The following is a 21,502-nucleotide window of genomic DNA, read 5'->3' as shown; positions in this document are numbered from 1 at the left end:
AGATGGTTACCATGTATCTATCATCCCGGCAAGTAGTACGGCTATGGGAGTAGCTCATAGAAAGTCAACTTGGCGGCATTTTCTTCTTCTATCTTATGTCGCAAAACTTTGTCGCATTTCTGACGCACCATTTCAAGGAGAGAGAGGGATAAAATAAATTCCCTCTCTTCATTCCGACAACGGCCATAAGCTTTTACATATACTACTCCATAACACCCACTGAATCGTAATCATGTCGACAAATGATCCACTTACCTCAGACGAGGAAGAAGATACAGAAATCGTCCATGGCTTTGGAGCTCAACCGATCTCTAGAAACCAAATGAGAACAACAAAACGTTGGTCATTTCACAATAACACCCGGCCAAATTTGGTTGACTTGCCTCTGGACGTAAGCAGACCAGGAAGAAGGCTTAGCGATATTACTGGGATCGACGGAGTACATAAACAGATTGACCCTTTGAGTGAATTAGGTGGAGCACAGTTGTATTCAACAGAGTCAGGTAGGTTGTTCCATGCGGGGAAAATCATAATTGCCTTAGCAGGGTTGCCAGGGAGAGGAAAGACACATTTGTCGGTATCTTTGACAAGATACTTGAGATGGTTGGGGGTAAAGACCCATTCTTTCCACTTGGGTGACTATCGAAGAGCGAGCGCTGAAGATGACTTGACGCATGACTTGTTTGTTCCCAGTCCAAAGAGTGGTAAAGCTCATGCTTTGAGGGAAAAGGTGGCTAACGAATGCCTCAATGATATTTTAAACTTTTTCAAAAACGACAAAGGACAAGTTGCAATCTATGATGCTGTGAATGCTATCCCTGAGTTTAGGTTGCAGTTGCAAAAAAGATTCAAGGAGTTGAAAATACAGGTTTTGTTTATTGAGAGTCTAGTCACTGATGACTCTATTGTTATGAAGAACATCGAAGAAGCTGCAAAGTCGTCACCAGATTATAACAATTGGGATTATGATGCCGCTTATAAAGACTACAGTGCCAGGATCAGAGCGCTTGCACCTTTTTATAAGGAGATGGGTTTAACCCAGGAAGAAAACGAATTGTCATACATCAAGTTTATCAACTTTGGGGAAAGAATCGAATTGCACAACTCAAATTATGGTTACTTGATCAATAAAGTGGTGTTTTATCTCATGAACGGAAGCATTAAATCTGGATCGGTCTTTTTAGCAAGATGCTACAAGAATACTTTGGATTACAACCAGGACCCTCCATTGGATGAGGAAGGCTTGACATATGCCAAGAACTTGACTGAAACCGTGATATCACAACTCAAATCAGAGGGAAAAACTTATCTTGATAAAAATGAAGGCAAGCCTGAATTGCAAAGAGAGCCATCCGTAGACATGAGGCAACCTGCTGTGGGTGTTGATGGTGTAAATGATAATTCCTTAGTGGTTTGGACATCAGTGAAGAAAAGGACGGTCCAGACGACACAATTCCTCCAAGAAAACAATATCAAGGTTAGACATAGGATTCAATTATCGCAGAAAAATCCTGGTATTGTGGGCACACTTTCTGAAGAAGACATTGCCAAGCAGTACCCTGAAGCTTATTCTCAGTATATCAAAGACCCGTATCACTACCGTTTTTCTCGTGCTGAGTCGTATCATGATTTAGCTATCAAAATCGAGCCTTTGATTTTGGAAATGGAGCGCATGAGTGGAGACTTGCTCATAATAGCAGATGAAACTGTTTTAAGAGTGTTGTATGGATATCTTATGTCGTGTTCTTGTTACGATATACCCACATTAGATTTTAAGACGGATGAGATAATTGAAGTCAAATTCAATGCGTACTCAAATAGTGCGAAGAGAATAAAAATTAAACAACACTAGTTTGTGTATAGTGTGAATAAATGTTACCAACTGCTACCTATACCTCTGGCGACATCAAACACGAGTTCCATCCCGGTGATGGGCCACATACAACTGATGGATCAACAACCCAGATATCCGATATAGTTTTGAATGCTGGTGGTGAAGATCGAGATAAGCCTAGTACGGCAAAAAATACGACGATGGGAGAATTACGGGCAGCAATCACAACCCTTCAAGATCAAATCAATGTGTTTTTAACCGATAGGATGAGAGCTGAAAAGGCAACAGATACAGATGATATAGAACGAAAGGTATTAGACGAAGGGGTTGAAGAAGATAGCGAATAAAAATTGTGTGTATTGAGTGTATATCTATCTACTTTTTCTCACCAACTATTTTTGTCATACCATCAACAGTCTTTTCAAGTGTTGTTTGTAGATAATCTTGCTTGATTTTCAAATTCTTTTCTGTTTCTTTATACCCTTTCTCGTCTCCTGATAATTGGTCAAGATAGGTTTTAGTTTTCTCTGCAATAAAAGCCTTTCCCACTCCTTGCCATATTGTCTCATCAGGAGAATTTAATGTATTTAGCCTTGCGTTTGTTGATTTGATGACATTTAAATTTGTATGCACACGATCCAATTGTAAATTCACCATGGACAATTCTGCCCGTGACTTATTTAGCTGGTTGTCCATTTCAATAAGGACTTTTTGTAATGCTTCTTGATTCATGTTATATTATGGAGTTTATGAAGTGGAATGTATGGACAATAAGAATTTTTTTTTTTTTTTTTTTCTTTTTCGACTTCTTGATCTTATTTCTCTTTACAATCCAGATGTTGACGTTAAAGAGAGTACCTGTCCAAAGGCTAGTCGCCTACCATGGGGTCAGGAGCTTCTCCCGTACAGCCTTGTCTTTTAATAGATTGGCAAATATCTCATCACTGGGAGGTGACAAGACCATTGAGCATAATATCAAATCAGAAACCAATCGACTTTCAAAAACAGGTAGTAGATTTTGGGACAAGGGTCACGTCTTTTACAACCAAGAGACTGGCCGTTTCGAAATTCAGTTAGATGGGAAAACCTTGCGCACACCGATGGGTCTCCCATTAACGTTACCGGAGACTAAAAAGCAATTGGCATATTTGATTGCACATGAATGGACACATTTACCTAAAATATCCTTGAAATCGAGCGCATTACCATTGACAGGCTTAGCAGCAAGAGCCATTGATTTAGAATCCACAGGCACTGAAAAGAAAGTAGATAATAATGGAGGTGAGGAAATGCTCGCAATTGAGGACTTAAAGCTAAGCATGTTGAAGTACCTTGACACCGATACTTGTCTTATATTTGCAGGAGCAAGAGATTGTGACGGAAAGTTGAGGCAAAAGCAGGAGGAGCTTTATCGTCCTTTGATTGAAGAGTACAACGACTTTTTCACAAAGTATGGATTAAGCAAAAACTTGCTCAAACATGGTGAAAAGATTGAATTAAAGTTTTTGGACTGTGAAAAGGATGGCTTGAGAGGGAACAAGCAAACTTTAAAGACACAACAAGTGGTCATTGAATGGCTAGATCAATTGGACATCTTTGAATTCGTTGCCTTAGAGAAGTCTATCCTCACTACAAAATCATTCCTTTGTGCAGTGTCAGTTTTAAGATCAAATGTTTCAGATGAATCAAGAATGAAAGATGTGTTCCAATTGAACAGGGACTCGAACGACTCATTCTGGTATAAAACAGTTGAGGAGATTATAGAGTTGGGAAATTTGGAAACAATTTTACAAACCGGCGAGTGGGGAGAAGTTGAAGATACGCATGATGTTGAACAGCGTGATTGGTTAAGAAGTTTAACCAGTGCTGCCCTTTTAAGTCATTAGAAACTGATGGTATTAGATATAGTTTTGTACATAGAAACGCGTAAACAATTAAATAAAACAAAGTAAGAAAAAAAAAAAAAGTGAAACACACACCTTGGGCAAGGGAGTCAAAGCTAATTCTTTATTCATCCAAGGGCTAGCTAAGGAACCCTGAGCACTACAGTCACACAACGATATAGTGAGAATTTTTCTCCATAATTACTTTACTTTGAAGGTCAGTTAAGGATCTATGACGATGGTACAACCAGGGGCAGACGATTGTGAATATTTTACTCCAATGACCCAATCAAAAAAGGAGGAGCTACTACGACTCGAGTCAGCAGGAAAAACACCACGAAGAGTTAAAGTGTACCTTCTCGATGGAGAGGATTGGATAGACAATGGAACCGGATTTTGTGTCGGAGAAATCGATGAGGACACCAAAGTCCCATACTTTCTTGTACGAAAAGAGTCAAAGAATGATGAAGTCATTCTTAAATCCAACCTTGAGGGAAACATCCAATATCAACGACAACAAGATACGCTAATAGTATGGACTGATCCGTCTGGATCGGACTTGGCCTTGTCGTTCCAGGAAACAGAGGGTTGTGCAGATTTGTGTGACTTTATCATCAAGGTACAACAAGGGAATTATAGTCCCCATATATCACTATATTACGTTATTTCCAGACAACCAGAGAGCGACGATATCACTGAGCTAGTCACGGGCCCGGTACGATATCCACCCGAACTGCCTACTGAGGAAAACATAATATCTGTTCTTGAAAGTTTAAATCAGGGTGCCAATTCGCAATTTACAAGATCTAGTATTCTGGATTACTTGGTGGAAAGCAAATACTTTGACAAGCTATTGAGCATATTTGAAGCTGCAGAGTCACAAGGAAACACAACTGTTCTACAACACTTGAGTGACATTACGAAGCTATTGCTATCGTACAATGAGCCATCATTACTCGAGGATATGCTATCCACCGAAAAGAGTATACACCTACTTGCAGGAGTTTTAGAGTATGACTCAAGCTCTCCAGGGTACAAGGCCGGTCATAGAGTACTTTTTGAAAACACACTGTTCAAGACAGTGATCCCTATTAATGAACTTGAACTATTCAAACGGGACCACTCTTTGACTATCTTGAAGGAAATGGTTTTGCCTAAAGTCTTAGATGATTCCACCATCGGCCAGTTGAACTCCATGATATACGAAAACCAAGTAAAGGTCTTGGAGTATTTACAAACTGCCGGGGTTCTTGAAAAGCTATTTGAAATTTATGAAAGTGGAGAAAGTGTTGAACTCAAGCGTGATGGAGTGAAAATGCTACATCAATATGTAATTATCGCAAAGTCGATTCAAAAACACGACTTTTTTGCACTGCTTGTCAAACCAGGATTGTTTGCAATGGTGAAATTTGCACTTGGTGATACTGATGAAAAAGTACGAATAATGGGGACTGAATTGATTGTTGCTGTTATAGATCAAAATGTCGCTTTGACAAACTCCGAGGACCAAGAGCCGGCAATTGATAATTCTGAACCACCAATACGACCATGCCAGGAGGAAGCAATCCTGAGTCAACAGCTTTGCGATGATAATGGCTCGCAAAAGGAAGTCTATGAAAACAAGTCTGGTTTGAGTTCATTTGGTGGGAGCTTCTTATCAACATTATGTGATATAATAGTCAGTGACGGCCATATGGGGATGAAATATCAAGCGTTTGAAGCGTTAAAGACGTTACTAGACCCGGCAGTTTTAGCGAGTATGGGAAGTTCTGAAGTTGCAAACGAGCTGGAGAAATTACAAGATTCTCAAGAAAATGGCTATACCTTCGAAGCTAACATACGTCATCAATTGAAAACCTTTTACACGAAGGTGGCACCGAAATTGTTTGCCAAGATTACCGCTCTTGGGGACTCAGGGATGGCCGAGTCGCCTTCGGCACCAGACTCAGCATTATTTCTGCTTCTATGTGAATTTGTCATATTTGGTGCCAGAGAGCACAACGTTGTACTTGTCAAAAACTTTCTTATTGATTACAAGGTATTCAAAGGTGTGGTTACGTTATTGAGCTCCCCGTGTAAAAAGGTCTTGAAACTCCACATTGTAAGATGTTTGAGAAGCATTATTTTACTTAATGATGACGACCTCACCGATTACATGGTGGAGAACGAAATTTTCAAAGCATTGTTTCATTATTTTGAATCTGTTGTGAACCAGGACGACATGTGCAGTTCAGCTTGTTTGGACTTTTTGAACATCATCCGTACACAAAGTGATGCTAAAAATATTGGGAAGAGGAGGAACTTTAAGTTGATTGCTAGGTATTTGAGTGAGCACCATGCTGAAGTTCTACGGTCTGTCTCATGCATGAAAATTGGGCCAGATATAGCCGCGCTAGTTGGTAACGACTTTAATGAAACGGAGAGTACCACTTTGGGAATATGTGGCGAAACCGATTTGGAACAGCTAGGAATACACGAGAGTTTTATACGTAACGGATTCAGTTGTCAAGAAGATATTGAGGACTTGAGTTTGACAAATGCGAGGCCGAGTATTAATGGTTCTATAAAAGAGAATTCTTCACAAAATGGTCTTACAAAAATCGAAATTGACAAACATCTTTATGATACTGAGAATAATGATCTCGACTCCAAGCGTACAAATATTGGAAACAAACGGCCGCACGATTCGAGCCACCTAACTGATCCTCATGATACAGCAAAAAGAAGAAGTTTGGTGGAGAGCGAAAATGAAGAAGAGGGAATATCCTTTGATGAAAAATCAGCTGCAAAATCCGCTCCTCCTCATAAGACAAACGGTCCCTCCAAAGATTTTTCTAAAACCGAGACCTCGGTAAATCAAAGGGAATTCGAAGCCGTTAAAGGGACAGCAGTTGAAGCCAGTGGAAATGGAACTCATTCACAATAGCCAAGTGCGGATATAATTTCTGTTTTCTCCCCACGGCTTTAAAGATGCGGATTTATCTCGCAAGATAATCCGAATTGCAAATCTGTTCCAAAAGTCGTCTGGACACACACACACACACACGAACAGAAGCTGCAACTTTCACCTAGAAGTCGTTGTATGCATGTATGGTGTATTTATATAGTTGATGACTGATCATGTATAATGAACTTATGTATTATTTTAAAAGGACGGATTATTCTGTTCAAATGGCCGAGGAACTAACAAACGTTTTTTTTTTTTTTGTTTTGTTGCATTGAGCGAGAAAACCAAAAGGACAAAAATACAAAAAAAAATTAGAAAAAGGAGTATTCTAAAAAAACTGTGGGGAATTTTTCTTTTTCAACCGAATAAAATTTTGACTATATATATATAAGACATCAAAAGTTTTCCTTCAATCACAAGACTAGTTTTAACTTTATTTTTCGCAAATCAAGACTATCACTACTGCAAATCATGTCCACATTAGACCAATCATACGTTACTAAAGGAAGTTGGAGACCAGACCTTTTCAAAGGTAAGGTTGCTTTCGTGACAGGAGGAGCCGGTTCAATCTGTAGAGTTCAAACTGAAGCTTTGATCTTGTTGGGTGCCAATGCTGCTATTGTTGGTAGAAACAAGGAAAAGACTGATGCTGCCGCTAAGGAATTAGAAGCATTGAGACCAGGTGCCAAGGTTGTCTCTTTACCAAACATTGATGTTAGAGATGTCAAACAATTAACTGCCGCAGCAAACAAAGCAGTTGAAGAATTGGGCAGAATTGATTTCGTTATTGCCGGTGCTGCTGGAAACTTTTTGTCCGACTTTACTCATTTGTCTTCCAATGCATTCGCCTCTGTTGTCAACATTGATTTGATTGGTTCATTCAACACCGTCAAGGCTTGTTTTGACCAATTGAAGAAGAACAAGGGTGCCATCATTTTTGTCAGTGCCACCTTACACTACTACGGTATTCCATTCCAAATCCACGTCGGTGCTGCCAAGGCTGGTGTTGATGCTTTGTCAAATGCTTTAGCCACTGAATTGGGACCTCTCGGAATCAGATCCAACTGTATTGCCCCAGGTCCAATTGCTGAAACTGAAGGTATGAAGAGATTGGCTCCCGGTGTTATTGACCAAGTCGCTGCAAGAGTGCCAGTCCAAAGATTGGGAACTAAACAAGATATTGCTGACGCTACTGTTTACTTGTTCTCACCAGCCGGTAGTTATGTCAATGGTGAAATTTTAGTTGTTGATGGAGGTGCATGGCACATTGGCCAAGGTATTGGTAACACTGACTACCCAGTTACCCTTAAGAAAGTTCAAGACGGTAAACACAGCTACAGATTGTAGACTTCCAAATACTTAGTTAAATAGGAATAAGGTATTAGATTTATATCTGAATTGTAGGGACGTCATAAATGTCGGAGGTATGCTTTTTACGAACTTTTGCACAAATTTCTAGCCACTTTCTAACCAACCTTTGAAACTTGAGAGCTGCATTTTTGAAATCAAATGCATGTTTAATAACTTGTCGACCTCTATAGTCTTCTCCAATGTGAATTGCATGAAACTTCACGTGACCAAATTTCAGCCTCACGTGGAACGCGTAAATTACGTGTCCTCAGAGAAAATACTAAACCTGTCTGAACAACAAAAAAAGCCTCTTGACTTAACCCTGCTTCATACAACTTTGTAGAGAATGATACACTTAGTTCTTATATGGTATGAAAAGATCTATTTGCAGCTTTTGTTAAAAGAATATTGGCATGTTAGTCGTCATTCAAACCAATGCAACATACAGTTCAAAACCAGGCAAAAAAGAAAAAAAAAGAAAAATTTCGAAAAAAGGATTGAAAGAAAATTGAGATCAGAAATCCTATACGTTACACACATTAATCTAATCTCTATCTTATCTACGCTAATCACAACCAAGCACTCTTCCATCCGCACAAGCTATGTCAGTTGACCCAGATTCACGCAGGAAGTTACTTAGTTTACAAAAAATTGGTGAAAACAAGAAATGTTTTGATTGTGCTGCACCAAATCCACAATGGGCTACTCCTAAATTTGGTGCATTCATCTGTTTAGAATGTGCTGGTATACATAGAGGATTGGGAGTCCACATATCCTTTGTACGATCAATCACTATGGATCAGTTCAAACCAGAAGAAACATTACGAATGGAAATTGGTGGAAATGAAAGATTGAGAAAATATTTTGAAGAGAATGGTGTCGATTTGACTTTACCAGCAAAGCAAAAGTTTGATAACTATGTTGCGGAGGATTACAAGGAGGTTTTGACTTGTGAAGTTGAAGGAAGGGAATATGTACCAAAAGATCACTCTGGAGAAAAGTTGCCAGATAAGGATAGTATTACTTCGACTCCTTCTACAACTTCAGCCCGTGCTGCCGGACCTGGGTTGACCAATGAACAGAAAGCCAAGAACGAGTCATACTTTGCTACCTTAGGAGCAAAGAATGAAACACGACCAGATCATCTTCCGCCATCACAAGGAGGGAAATACGCTGGATTTGGAAACACTCCTGCACCTACCGCCAATGGTTCTTCTTCCGAAGGTGGATCATCATCATCATTTGCCAATTTTACGGTTGATAATTTCCAAAAGGACCCATTGGGCACATTTACTAAAGGATGGGGACTTTTCTCTTCAACTGTGGCCAAATCCGTTCAAGAAGTGAACCACAGTGTTATTCAACCAAGTTTGAGTCAAATACAGCAAAGCGAATTTAGTGCTGAAGCTAAAAAGGCAATGGCTCAATTCGGACAAAGAATGCAAGAAACTGGTAAGTATGGACAAGAAACATTTCAAACATTTACTAAAGAGGTGAATGAACAAGGACTTAATAAAACTATTGATCATAGGTTTAATGGATTATGGGCCAAGTCAAATGGAAATGATGATGTTCCTGTTGCTTTTGGTTATAAAAAGGCTGACAATGGTGTCAAGTATGAGAGTTTATCGGGTGGAAGCAATTCGAAATCTCAAGATGAAGATAAATGGGATGATTTTTAGATGCACTTCTATATACAAATATTAGATAATGTGAAAATGGTGGCGATGATGTCATATATTCTTTTTTGGCTCTTTCAGTAGACGTCTTTGACGCAAGTATGTATCATACTCGTCTTTAAAAGTTTGATAACAATGATGATACGAATCTTTGACATGGAAATGCTTTATCACAGGCCAGTTCAATACCCAATCAACAAGTCCAACATCTCTCACCAATGAGCTAAATACAAAGTAAAACACACCAAAGACAACACCTACAGTCACCCCAACGAAAACTTGTTGCCATGTGTGATACATCAAATAAACTCGTGAGCCAGCAACACATACTCCAACACCAGCTAAAATCACGGCCCATGCTGCCTTCTGCCATTGTTTCAAGTGACCAATTTTGAAAATCACCACACAGGTGTAATAAGCTGCTAAAAAGCCAATAAATTGTGAATGAGCACTAGGCATCCCATAACTAAGACTGCCGCCACTACCAAACTCGCGATGGAAATCAGGTCTTGGGTTCTTGAGTAACACTTTTAATATCTTGTTGACAATTTCTGAACACAAGTGGCCAGCTACTACAATTACTGGCTCTATTTCTCTCGTGACTAGGAACCACAGTAGGTAGAAAACCATGATGTATACCGGAAGTAGTGTAAATTGAACCGATATGATGGATATTATGTCATTGGGGTCGTAAAGCACATAGGTCTGGTCAAAGGGAATGTGGCTCGGTATGACCGGCGGAACCATCTCTGATGACATGTAGGTAATCGATTAGAGCTGGTGGGAATATTTTGGTTCCCAAGTTTTGCATCAAAAATTTTTTCTTTTTTCATTTTTCAAACACGCGTCAATAGAGAGACTACAAGAACAATTTATTTAATTTATGTATATTTATGAGAGGACATTAGAGTTCGTGAGAGGTGGAAAGGGGGGGGGAAGAAAGGGGAGTAAAAGGGGTGAGAGCTATATATGAAGGTGAAGAAGATGACATCATGGCATCGTTTTTGAAAAGCATCGATGTCAAGTGTGACCTTTTGAATTTGATTTATCCCATGACTGCTGGAATCGATAGCTGTCTTTTCTGTTGTTCTCTGGCCCATCTTGCAGCATCTTTGGTCTTTTCATCAAACAAAGGATTGGATCTAGTCTTTTTAATAAATTCAGTAACCCAATCGGCTTCAAAGTATGGCTTGAATTGGCCTTGTGGATACATTGCTGCAATATCACCCAATAAACCAGTAGCCGATCTAGCGACCGACTCAGTGGATGCCATATGAGGATCCGAGGCAACTCTTTGAATGTATTGCAATATGCCACCAGCAACTGGGTACAATTTTTCAGGTTGATCGGAGAAACCAGCAGTAATACCAACAAAACAATCTAGCACTGATTCTCTCACAGTAAAAACATAATCAATAGTCTCCAACGAGCTGTCTTGAGGCTCGATAGATGCAGCTTCCGTACATATGTTCATGACGTATTCAAGATATGGTTCAAAATTGGAACCAATTGCAGCGGCAACATCACCAAAAGCCGATACAATAGCTGGTCTGAGTTCACGCTTGACACCAGGATTACTTAAAGTATTTCCAAGAATGGTCATCAAACCATTCAAGTATTCACTAATTTGTAATCCAAGATTTTGAGATAAATCTCCCACCAAACCTATAGCAGTGAGTGCTGTTGGAGATTCCACATTTTCCAATGCTCGAGTCAAGTATGGTAAAAACACTGGCATATACTTTAAAAATTGCTCACCAATGGCACCCGACAATGCTGAGATTGCAATAAATATATCCTCTTCTATAAGTGAGTTGGGTTCTTGTGCACTTATCAATTTGATAAATCTTTCCATCAAATTATCTGAAGCATTCGCAACTTCTGATCCCAATTTTCTGATTATGGTAGTCAATAATGCCAATATATTGGTTTGCAATTCTTCTAAATTACCTTTATCTTCAGCATTGGTTACTTGTGATTGCAATTCAATGGTTGATTCCAATCTTGACAAGACTTCAGTTGCAATGTTGTGAACAGCTCCCATGGTATCCTTAGCACTGTAAGTGACAAATGTTGACAACGCTTCATATGCAGATGCACGAGAGCTGTGTTCATTGTCACCCTTACCCGAAAGTTGCATCAATACGGGAATAATAGTAGGATAGAATGGTGACATTACATTTGTTTCTGCATTGGTATCAGAACACAACTGTTCAATCAAATTCATCAATGTCCAACAACAATTTGTTGAAACTTTTGGATGATCCTGTAACCCTTTCACCAAAGCCTCCAACAACTGTGGCAATTGAGTTTGAACATTGATTGCATCAACAACCATATCAGCAATTCGACCAAGACACCACGCTACAGTCTCTTTTACTTGCAAACTTGAATCAGTAATCAATGCAAGTATTGGAGTTAATGCTTCACTGATGATATTCTTTAACTGATCATGGTCAGGACCATCCAAAATGGAACCAAATGCCATTACAGCAGCTTCTCTTGATCTCCAATTTTCTCCATTGGCAATATTGGAGCTAACAAAATGAATAGTTGGCTCAACAACATAGTTACCGATATTTTGCGCATACAACTGCAAACAAGCACCAGCAGCCATGGCAACTGACCAATCGTCATCTTCGGGATCCTCATTCTGTCTAGTAAGTAATGTTAACAAGGTAGGCAAGACTTCACCTGACGCAATCAATGCAAAATTGTATGACACCAAATCTGGATCTTGAGCATCTTGCAAAGGATCCAACCCCAATTCCTGTCTTTGCAAAGCAATCTCCAACTCTTCCTCACAAACAGTTGACCAAAACTCTACGGCCATACAAGACACTTTCTCATCGGCACTTTGCATACCAGAAACAGTCAATCCATACAATGCCTTTTCCATGTAAAGAGCCATAAATTTGTAGTAAAGCGACATGATTCTCGCAAGACATCCAAATGCACTGGCTTGTAACTCTGAATCATCAGCTTGCGTTGCCTCACAAACAACCTGCATGATATAGTTTCTCTCTCCTTCCGTTTCAAAGTTGTACTTGATAAACTCCAAAGAGTTAACAAGAGCATTCAATGCCGTTATTCTTACCAAGTTTGATGGTTCATTACTTTGCACACCTTGTATAATGGCAATCAAAATACCCGATGCTTGAGACAAGATGTTGGCATTAGTTGGATCAGCACTTTCACAAATGTAACCGATTGTCAATTGCGAAGCACGTTTAACGTGTTCCGGGTTTTCCATCTTGGTATTTTCGATAATGAGTGGTATCAATTCGGGCCATTCGCCCCTGGGTAATTCAATATCAGCAATTGCAGCCACCAACTGAGCTGCAGTACTAGCTACCTTCTGAGTAGAAATTTTCAATCCTTGAACTGCATTATCTTTAATCTTTTTCTTCAATTCCGGATCGAGTTTCAACCAACGCTCTTGCTGAGCCAATCTAGTTCTTTGATCTTTGGAAACCAATTGATTCTTGAGTCCTATACCAGCCAACATCCTCACCTCAGTCTTGGCATCTTCATTGTTCAATGCCTCAATCAATAACGAGATGTATTCTTGGAAATGGTTGTTGGCTGCCTCATTCAATTCAATTTCAGCCTGAGTCCTTTGTGTTGGATCAGGACTCAAAATTGCATTTTCTAATAGTTGAAGAATATCCATTGTCGAAATCTCGCTTTTGGTGTGATTGTGAATAAGTTAGGTGGAGATTATTGCTGAACCTGCCCCTAATGACTCTGTTGTAGTAGTATAAAGATGTCTTTTTCCAAAACAGATCTCTGGGAGAAAAGATGGTTCTTGCAAACAGTTAATTGTAATTTTTTTTTTGATTGATTGATTGATGTTTTTTATTTTTAGTTTTTTTTAGTTTCTTTCTTTCTTTATTATTATTATTGCCATTCTACTAAACTGTATTAAAAGCAAAATAGAATTTTATTGTGTTGTTGTCACAATTTTTTTTTTTTTTAATTTTTTTTTTGGGCTCCGGGTCATCACTCACTACAAAACTCAATATCTTTTTACTCGTCTTTTTGACAACTGCTTGAGTCTTATCTCTTTAGATGCTAAGTTCAATTATGAAACAAAGTACTCTTGAGTATACTATATGCCTCTCTACACTTTAGAAACAATAAGTCAAAGATTTTTTATATTGATGGGAAACTACACAAAGAGGAATCTAAACACTCCTACATCAGTTACTCTAACGCATCTTTTCTTTTCTTTTCTTTCTTTGCCGTCTCTGTCCTCCTCCTTCATATCCATAGTTTAACGTTGATGCTGACGTTGGTCACTCACTATCGAGTGCAAGTCTGTCAAAGTTTCATCCTTTGGAATATGCCCATTATTATCGGCTTGCTCTTGTGTATAATGAGAATGTTCGTCATTATCATTAACCACTTCGACGTTCTCACTTGTTTTTTGGGAGGATACTTCACTGGTACTGGCACCAGCACCAGCACCAGCACCAGCACCACTTTGTTTACGTTGTTTTGCCAATTCCAATTGTCTCAACAAATTCTTTTCCTTAAGCTTCAATTCCTGTGCCTTCTTTTCCAACAATGCCGCCCTTGCAGCCAACTCCTTAGCACTGGCCTTTTCCATCTCTTCCAACTTGTTTTGTCTCTCAAGGTTACGTTCGTGTCTTATAACATATGGAACAGTTTCGGAAATTTGACGCAATTGATTTCTTTGAGGACCAATCGATAGCCTTTTAAATGCATTGTTATTCTTATCAGAGGCAGCGGTGGTGCTTGAAGTAAAGTTCCCATGTGAGTGTAAATAAGGTGATGTATTGGAAGATTCATTGTCATCTAGCAACATTGACGTTGACTTTCTAAGTGATGAATGTGAAGAAGTGAGAGAACGGTTGTCACCATGCACTGTGGTGTCTCCGTCGTTTGTTTCGTTTGCAAGTTGTGCCAAGTTGGATAAAGAAGGCACAGTGGTGCTTGCAAATCCACCTCTATCTTCACCGTTATGATGTTCAACTGTGTCATGGAATTCACTATCTTCAAAATCTTCATCTTCCAAAACACCACCACCAGTAACTTTTGTCAACCTTTCAGTTCTATAGGTTTCATACAAAAAGTCATGGGTCAAGTCTTTCAAATCTTGTAAATGAGAGCCCAACAAAACCGATCTCAAGATAACAAAGTCACTGATTGTGGTATCACTGATATCAACCAATCCCCATGGATATTGTCTTGCTCTGATAATTTTAGTTTCACCAGTCTTTTTATCTCTAATTTCAAAAGTTTCTTCAGAGGTAACAACAGCAAATGGTTGCAAGTTTGCAAGGAATTTACATTCCTGTATCAAATCATAATCTTCTTGTTCATCATAATCATTCAAAAAATTATCAAATTGAAAAATGGGCACATTAAATTTTTCAATATCAATTCTAATTTGTTGTTTGAAATATTGCAATTCTTTTGCGGTAAAAGAGTCAGCTCTTCCAATAACAGGTATGATATTGACATATTTTGACAATCTCTTCATACATTGAATATCCAATTCTCTCAAACCATGTCCAGTTGGAGCAATAAAGTAAAGCATAACATGGACTCTAGTATCAGTAAATCTAGGATTTCTCTTTATACGAGTCTCTTCAGCCAAAACAAGATCAAATTGTTGTTTCAAATAATTTTCAATTTCAACAAAACACAATTCATTATTTAAGTTTTCTCCAAACCCAGGAGTATCTATAATATTCAAAACCAATTTAAGATTATCATCATCAACGATTTCCACTTTTGTTTCAGTCAAGGCAATACCAGGCTCTTCATCAATTGTACTAGGATTAAACTCATGTCTAGTCAACATTGATGTATTAGGCAAGGCCACTGATTTAGCAGAAGTAAAAGTCAATGTCTTTGTTTCACAGTCCTTATTTGATGAAATTGGTGATGGGTCTTCGTACCGATGGTCCAACACTTTCTTGTTTAGTAAACTATTGATAAATGTAGTTTTACCAGTTCCCAGTTCACCAACAATCATCATTGTAAATTTGACAGCCTTTTTAGCATCCTTTCGATAATTGATGATGGGAGAATGACGCGACGCTGGAGCATTGCCATTCCTCAAACTGGGTGATTCATAATTGTACAGGGCCATTGTTGTGGGGGCAAAGGGTGAAAAAAATAAAAAAAAAATTAACTTCGTACTTAGGTGATTTTTCCTATTAGCGTGTCCCTAAATTGGAAATTTGTTTACTTATTGCCACAAATTGAAGGAAAAAAAAACCAAAGCAGATTGTAAGGAAATATTATGGCAATTAGCTGGAATATATCGTAACAGTTAAGGATGATTGGTTTTGCCCTCGGATGTGGTGGTGGTGTGTTTTAGTTTTTAGTTTTTTGTTTTTGGATCGTGTATTTTTGGAGTTTTGTTGATCTTTTGATTTGTGTGTGTGTGTGTGTGTCCCCAATGACAAAAATTTTTTTCCTTTCTCTCTCTTTCTCATTCTCCTTTCCTTAAAATTAAAATTAAATTTAATTAAAATTAACTTATTTTTTTTTTTTTTTGTTATTTTCTAAAGTGTCATAACATTCATTTGCACGACATTACTACTATATGCAGAACGACACGTCATTTTATCAGACCAACTGTTAAGCCTACGAGCAATATACATTTCATTGACTATGTAGTCTGTTAATACAATATCAGTCAATTATTCGAGTCCACTCAAGAAAAGTTATTTCAACCTTATTGGTTACAAAATGCACAATCACCAAATGCACATAATTCTTAAAATGCTTATTTCTAAGGGGGTGTATTGAGCGCTACCACTAACATCCCACCAAAATATTAGAGCAACTTACTGGATAAATCTGATTGTACTGCATTTTCCACCGTCTCCTTAAATAGCTTCACCATACTATCTTCTCAACATGTCAGCATTTAAAACATTATCAGCAAAAGCTGCAGCTCAACTTGATAAGGAATTGATGTCAACTGGTGCATTTTCCATTGATCAATTGATGGAGCTTGCGGGATTAGCGGTTGCAAAAGCAGTCTACAAACAATATTCTCCACCACCACAGAAAACTGCATCACCTTTGCAAAAGATATTGGTCTTGGTTGGTCCTGGTAACAATGGTGGAGATGGGTTAGTTGCTGCACGGCATTTGAAAACGTGGGGTGCTTATGAACCCATTATATATTACCCGAAAAAGTCTACAAAGAGTGATTTAATCAACAGGTTGGTGCAACAATTACATGACCTTGATGTAAAGGAGGTCTCGACTTTAGACGAAATCAAACTGTTACTTAGTAGCAAAGGAGAAGTTGCTGTCATTTTGGATGCCATTTTCGGCTTCTCATTTAAACCTCCAATCAGAGAACCTTTTAAAGAGGTTATCGGCTACATTTCTCACAATCATGCATCTTTGCCTCCTGTCTTTTCAGTAGACATTCCTTCTGGGTGGGACGTTGATGAAGGACCCACTGATATCGATATAAATGCCGCTGCATTAATTAGTTTAACAGCACCTAAACCCTGTGCTGAAAGATTTGTCAAGAGTGGTCCCAATAAGGTTCATTATCTAGGCGGACGGTTTGTTAGTCCTTCAATTGCAAAAAAGTACGAAATTGAGGATGTTTTGGATAAATATAAAGGCGACGATTTGATTACAAAATTATAGGTAGTTTATATAGTTTAATTGAGTTGGTATAAATTGAGGTGTAGCAAAGACTGGTTTACATCAAGCGTTCAGTGAGGGGTCTGCGCCACTCCTTTCTCCAAATCGACAGTTCAATACATATCACGATAACACCAAGCTTCGTCCTTTTCTGTAAAAAGTTCATCTCGACAATCTCCAAGTGGAGTCCCTCCATACTCGAGCTTCGAAGATAATACATACCTTGGATTATGTCCAAGGCGTGCCAGGCCAACTTCCGTCATTGGAGAGAGTTGGTACGAAGGAGCGTCCCTTCTGGTATTATTCAGTCCAGCTTCCCACCTCAACTCTCGACCTTTTGGTCGAGCACTAACGGGAGTTAATCTATCGCCCCATATATTCTTGTCTTGACGTGATTCTTTTGGGGGCACCGGTGGCCCTGAGACAACTCTTGTCTTTCGCAACGTATTTGAAGCTTGGATAATCCTCATATCTACCTCCGGATATACTGACTTCATGTTTGGTGCAATTGGTAACTCTTTATCAGCAAATGATTCCATTACTCTAGGTGGAGCACTAACAACTCTTGCTTTCTTGCCACCACGTTTAATAAATCTCCTAAAAGTTCCTGTAGATTTATCATAAACGGGAAGATCTTGAGGTAGTTCATAAGAATGGTATTGGGCTGGCTTGAATGTATCCACAGCGTGAGTCAAATCAGCTATATTAAAAGCTGGAATCAACGGTGGTATGCCGTCAATGGAAAGTGTTTGCTTATTAGTGTACCTCTTCATTGTTGGCTTTGAATAATGTAGTCGGATTCATTGTCAGAATGAGCAAAGGTTATATACTGAGGAACTTGTGTGTATTCCCAACACTTTACCGATGTGCAGATTGCATTGTGAGCGTAAAGCTACGTAAATGGTGTCGAATAGCAAGTATTCATCTTATTTCAGCGTAAATTGTATATTAAAAGAATAGCATCCTTTGTATTTCTTGCATGGGTAATGACTTTGCACATCACAATATATGGAACGAAGGCTGGCTCGCAGTACGAATTCGTTCGCACGCAAAAAAGGAATTTATCCCTCGACAATCTATACCCTCTTTCTCAAACCTATGGCCGACATTGAAAATAGAACGGAGGTAAGTAAACGAATATGGAACGGGTCAATCAATATCAAAATAATCCTTGACCTTGATGGCCGCAGGCTTGAATACTTGGTTCAAGCGTTTAGAAATTCCTATTTCCCACTACTTTACCCACAACTAATTGCCTATTTCCAAAACTTTACCAATAAAAGGATAGCTAGTCCCATATGGTTGGAGTTTGAGGATGTCCCTCTACGGTGGAACATACCAGTTGGCGTTCTTTACGACTATTTGTATCTTCCAGCCCACCATTCAGATCGAGATCGTTGTTGGGAATTAAATCTACAGATAAATGACACTTTTCCCGTTGAATATGTCATGCCATTCACTAAAACCAATGAGGACTCTATAGAATATGTCAAATGTCTAAATGAAGTGTTGAAGAATCAACTAAAGCAATCGACGTTTGTCATCAATGGTTCGGCCAAAAGCATTATGCAAATGAGCGAACAAGATTCGGAGAATTATCTATATTCGATCACGTCAAGAAACTTGAATCAGTACAATAGTTTCAACAACAAACTCATCAAATCGGTAAAAGGGGTACCAATACGAATAATTCTGCCTGGAAGCGATACCATGAGCCAAGTTCCTGCAAGTCCTGCTCAAACATTGGCTGAGTTGGTGAAGAGTACAACAGATGATTTGTCCGAGATCGCTCATCCGCATGCTCATGGAATAGACATTAGCCGATTGTCAGATACCCCGTTGTTGGATATTTGGCAGATATTCAAACACCCCGACAACGTTTTGTATATAACAATGATTATCCTTTGAATACACCTTGTAACCAATTTCGGTACATTTTCAATTGCTTCTTCCTATTCACCAATAACCTTCTATCGGTAGCAATCTTGACTTTTTCAAAAGGTCCTTGTTTGCAAAAAATCTCTTCCAATTCTTCCTCAGTGAAAAAGTAAACTCTTGTTCCATCACCACGGATATAGAAATTGTCATCTAATAGCCTTCCCTTTTTGAATCGTACTTGTGCTAAATCATACCTTCCGTAATCTCTAAATAGTATTTCACCACCAGGTTTAAGGACCTTGGACAAGTTTGCAATTGCTTGTTTCCATTGATCTGGATGCAAAGCAGAAAAGACAAAAATCATAATGACAATATCAGCAGAGTTTTCCTCCATACCCTCGGGCAAGTTACCCTCTGGATTAGCCAAATCCCAAACTGAACTAAATGCAATTCCTTTTTCATTCTGTTCAGCAAACGTTTCATTCGATTTCACCAAATCAACAGCCACTTTAGAATAATCACAACCGTAAATTTTTAAATTCTCATTCTCATTTTGGTTCAAGATAGGATAAAATGTGTTACCAGCTCCACAACCAATTTCTAAAATCGTCGTTGGTGTTTGATAATCCTTAGCTGTGACTTTATACAATGATGGGAATTCAATTTGTAACCATTTACGATCTTTGAAGAAATTTTCTCGATTGTGCTTGTAAAAGATATCCCAATACTTTGCTGGGTTTGAGTTGTATAATGCTTTATCAAAGTCCTTGACTGGATGATCATACTGTTTGGAGATCATTTCTTGTGCTTGTTTGATTTGTTCTTCTCCCCATTCAACGTGGTCCCATGCATTGTGGTTGAATACGTCTTCTTCATTTTCGAGATACCTTTGTCCAAAGACAAAAGGTGAATCTTTGCCAATCCTGGAATCTAGTGGAGGTTTAGTAGTTTTAGTGACTGCGTCAGATGCCGAGTCTATCTCAGGCGTTGATTCAACGAACTCAGCCATGCTTAATGTTGTTGGGTGAAGAGATGAGTTTGAAAAAAAAAAAAAAGTTTCTTTTGGTAATTCTGTTTTTGCTGCAAAATAATCTATTTCAAATCTAATTCAAATAATGTTTATCACCATCCAATTCTTGTAACCTAGAAGCAGCTTGTTCACTAGTCAAATCTCTTTGTGCCTCACCCAACATTTCAAATCCAACACAAAACTTCTTTACAGTGGCTGATCTTAACAAAGGTGGATAGAAATGCATGTGGAACCAAGCACAGTTATGATGTTCCTCCGAGCACTCAAATGGATCTTGATGGATTCCCATTGAGTATGGAAATGATGTGTTGAACAAGTTGTCGTACTTGGTAGTCAAAACCTTTAAAATCGATGCCAAATCATGCTTGTGTTTGTCGTTGAATTCTTTTAAAGACTTCAAATGCTCTTTCGAGATTAACAACGTTTCAAAAGGCCACAATGCCCAATAGGGTACAACCACAATGAAGGAATCATTTTCAGCAACTGTTCTGACCTTTTCTTGCATTTCCAACTGGACATAGTCCCCTAGCAAATGCGAATTATTTTCCTTGTAATACTTTTCCATATTGTTAAGCTCATCTTCAACTTCTGTAGGAACAACATCCAAACACCAAGCTTGTCCGTGAGGATGAGGGTTTGAGCACCCCATAGCGAACCCCTTGTTTTCAAAAATTTGCAAGTACTTGTATGGAGCAGCTTTTTGTTGCGATTCCAAGAAAAGGTCATTGTATAATGATTGCCAGGTATTAACCACAGTAGCTAGCTCATCCAATGACATCAACGGTATGGTTAGGTTATGCTTTGGTGAGAAACAAATGACAAAACATTTCCCCTTGACACCTTGGGTCTTGAAAAGCTTCCTTTTTAAATTGTTTTCTTGATCATCTCCATTATAGTCAGGTTGATCCAACTTCACTGCTGGGTAGTCATTGGGGAAAATGTACGTTGTTTCATATTTTGGATTGACATCACCAGTAGCTCTAATATTTCCTGGACATAAGTAACATTTAGGATCGTAATCAGGCAACGTTGTCTTTTTGATCTCCTCCTTAGCTCCTTGCCATGGTCTTTTAGCTCTATGTGGCGAGCAAAGAACAAACCTATTGTTTAAAGGATTATAGCGTCTATGTGAATGATTTGTAAAGTCGAATGTTTGCGTCATTGCCAAGTAAGTTGGTGTCGATGTGAGTGGATTGAGTAGATGTTCAATGGACATCGCTGGGAGAACAAATCTGTATTTATAATGCAAAA

General features: G+C 38.7%; 14 protein-coding genes across 14 annotated transcripts; 7 read left to right on the top strand and 7 right to left on the bottom strand. All coding sequences in view use genetic code 12, as the record gives it.

Annotated features, from left to right (window-relative positions):
- Window positions 1–232: 232 nt before the first annotated feature.
- On the top strand, window positions 233–2,181 carry I9W82_000871 (uncharacterized protein; the record flags this gene model as incomplete). The annotated part of the gene is made up of 2 exons (XM_067695282.1): window positions 233–1,820; window positions 1,979–2,181. The coding sequence occupies 2 exons, from the start codon at window positions 233–235 to the stop codon at window positions 2,179–2,181; spliced, it is 1,791 nt and encodes a 596-aa protein (XP_067550895.1).
- Window positions 2,182–2,209: 28 nt separating this feature from the next.
- Window positions 2,210–2,566, bottom strand: I9W82_000870 (prefolding complex chaperone subunit; the record flags this gene model as incomplete). The annotated part of the gene is made up of 1 exon (XM_067695281.1): window positions 2,210–2,566. One exon carries the CDS (start codon window positions 2,564–2,566, stop codon window positions 2,210–2,212), a length of 357 nt encoding a protein of 118 aa, XP_067550894.1.
- Window positions 2,567–2,670: 104 nt separating this feature from the next.
- On the top strand, window positions 2,671–3,720 carry I9W82_000869 (ATP synthase complex assembly protein; the record flags this gene model as incomplete). Its single annotated transcript, XM_067695279.1, has 1 exon — window positions 2,671–3,720. The coding sequence occupies one exon, from the start codon at window positions 2,671–2,673 to the stop codon at window positions 3,718–3,720; it is 1,050 nt and encodes a 349-aa protein (XP_067550893.1).
- Window positions 3,721–3,949: 229 nt separating this feature from the next.
- Window positions 3,950–6,643, top strand: PSY2 (Psy2p; the record flags this gene model as incomplete). Its single annotated transcript, XM_067695278.1, has 1 exon — window positions 3,950–6,643. The coding sequence occupies one exon, from the start codon at window positions 3,950–3,952 to the stop codon at window positions 6,641–6,643; it is 2,694 nt and encodes an 897-aa protein (XP_067550892.1).
- A 492-nt stretch (window positions 6,644–7,135) lies between these two features.
- I9W82_000867 (uncharacterized protein) lies at window positions 7,136–8,011 on the top strand (the record flags this gene model as incomplete). The annotated part of the gene is made up of 1 exon (XM_067695277.1): window positions 7,136–8,011. One exon carries the CDS (start codon window positions 7,136–7,138, stop codon window positions 8,009–8,011), a length of 876 nt encoding a protein of 291 aa, XP_067550891.1.
- A 605-nt stretch (window positions 8,012–8,616) lies between these two features.
- Window positions 8,617–9,696, top strand: AGE3 (Age3p; the record flags this gene model as incomplete). Its single annotated transcript, XM_067695276.1, has 1 exon — window positions 8,617–9,696. One exon carries the CDS (start codon window positions 8,617–8,619, stop codon window positions 9,694–9,696), a length of 1,080 nt encoding a protein of 359 aa, XP_067550890.1.
- Window positions 9,697–9,747: 51 nt separating this feature from the next.
- CWH8 (Cwh8p) lies at window positions 9,748–10,452 on the bottom strand (the record flags this gene model as incomplete). Its single annotated transcript, XM_067695275.1, has 1 exon — window positions 9,748–10,452. One exon carries the CDS (start codon window positions 10,450–10,452, stop codon window positions 9,748–9,750), a length of 705 nt encoding a protein of 234 aa, XP_067550889.1.
- A 286-nt stretch (window positions 10,453–10,738) lies between these two features.
- Window positions 10,739–13,366, bottom strand: I9W82_000864 (karyopherin beta; the record flags this gene model as incomplete). Its single annotated transcript, XM_067695274.1, has 1 exon — window positions 10,739–13,366. One exon carries the CDS (start codon window positions 13,364–13,366, stop codon window positions 10,739–10,741), a length of 2,628 nt encoding a protein of 875 aa, XP_067550888.1.
- A 603-nt stretch (window positions 13,367–13,969) lies between these two features.
- On the bottom strand, window positions 13,970–15,817 carry SEP7 (septin; the record flags this gene model as incomplete). Its single annotated transcript, XM_067695273.1, has 1 exon — window positions 13,970–15,817. One exon carries the CDS (start codon window positions 15,815–15,817, stop codon window positions 13,970–13,972), a length of 1,848 nt encoding a protein of 615 aa, XP_067550887.1.
- A 776-nt stretch (window positions 15,818–16,593) lies between these two features.
- I9W82_000862 (NADHX epimerase) lies at window positions 16,594–17,346 on the top strand (the record flags this gene model as incomplete). The annotated part of the gene is made up of 1 exon (XM_067695272.1): window positions 16,594–17,346. One exon carries the CDS (start codon window positions 16,594–16,596, stop codon window positions 17,344–17,346), a length of 753 nt encoding a protein of 250 aa, XP_067550886.1.
- Window positions 17,347–17,456: 110 nt separating this feature from the next.
- Window positions 17,457–18,116, bottom strand: I9W82_000861 (uncharacterized protein; the record flags this gene model as incomplete). Its single annotated transcript, XM_067695271.1, has 1 exon — window positions 17,457–18,116. The coding sequence occupies one exon, from the start codon at window positions 18,114–18,116 to the stop codon at window positions 17,457–17,459; it is 660 nt and encodes a 219-aa protein (XP_067550885.1).
- A 325-nt stretch (window positions 18,117–18,441) lies between these two features.
- Window positions 18,442–19,251, top strand: I9W82_000860 (uncharacterized protein; the record flags this gene model as incomplete). The annotated part of the gene is made up of 1 exon (XM_067695270.1): window positions 18,442–19,251. The coding sequence occupies one exon, from the start codon at window positions 18,442–18,444 to the stop codon at window positions 19,249–19,251; it is 810 nt and encodes a 269-aa protein (XP_067550884.1).
- An 86-nt stretch (window positions 19,252–19,337) lies between these two features.
- Window positions 19,338–20,230, bottom strand: ABP140 (Abp140p; the record flags this gene model as incomplete). Its single annotated transcript, XM_067695268.1, has 2 exons — window positions 19,338–19,374; window positions 19,476–20,230. 2 exons carry the CDS (start codon window positions 20,228–20,230, stop codon window positions 19,338–19,340), a joined length of 792 nt encoding a protein of 263 aa, XP_067550883.1.
- Window positions 20,231–20,324: 94 nt separating this feature from the next.
- Window positions 20,325–21,467, bottom strand: GAL7 (UDP-glucose:hexose-1-phosphate uridylyltransferase; the record flags this gene model as incomplete). The annotated part of the gene is made up of 1 exon (XM_067695267.1): window positions 20,325–21,467. One exon carries the CDS (start codon window positions 21,465–21,467, stop codon window positions 20,325–20,327), a length of 1,143 nt encoding a protein of 380 aa, XP_067550882.1.
- Window positions 21,468–21,502: the final 35 nt, after the last annotated feature.

The sequence above is a fragment of the Candida metapsilosis genome, assembly GCF_017655625.1.
Source record: "Candida metapsilosis strain BP57 chromosome Unknown scaffold1, whole genome shotgun sequence".
Classification (NCBI taxonomy): domain Eukaryota; kingdom Fungi; phylum Ascomycota; class Pichiomycetes; order Serinales; family Debaryomycetaceae; genus Lodderomyces; species Lodderomyces metapsilosis.
Note: the sequence above shows the minus strand (reverse complement) of the source record. Positions and strands in the feature narration are given on the sequence as shown.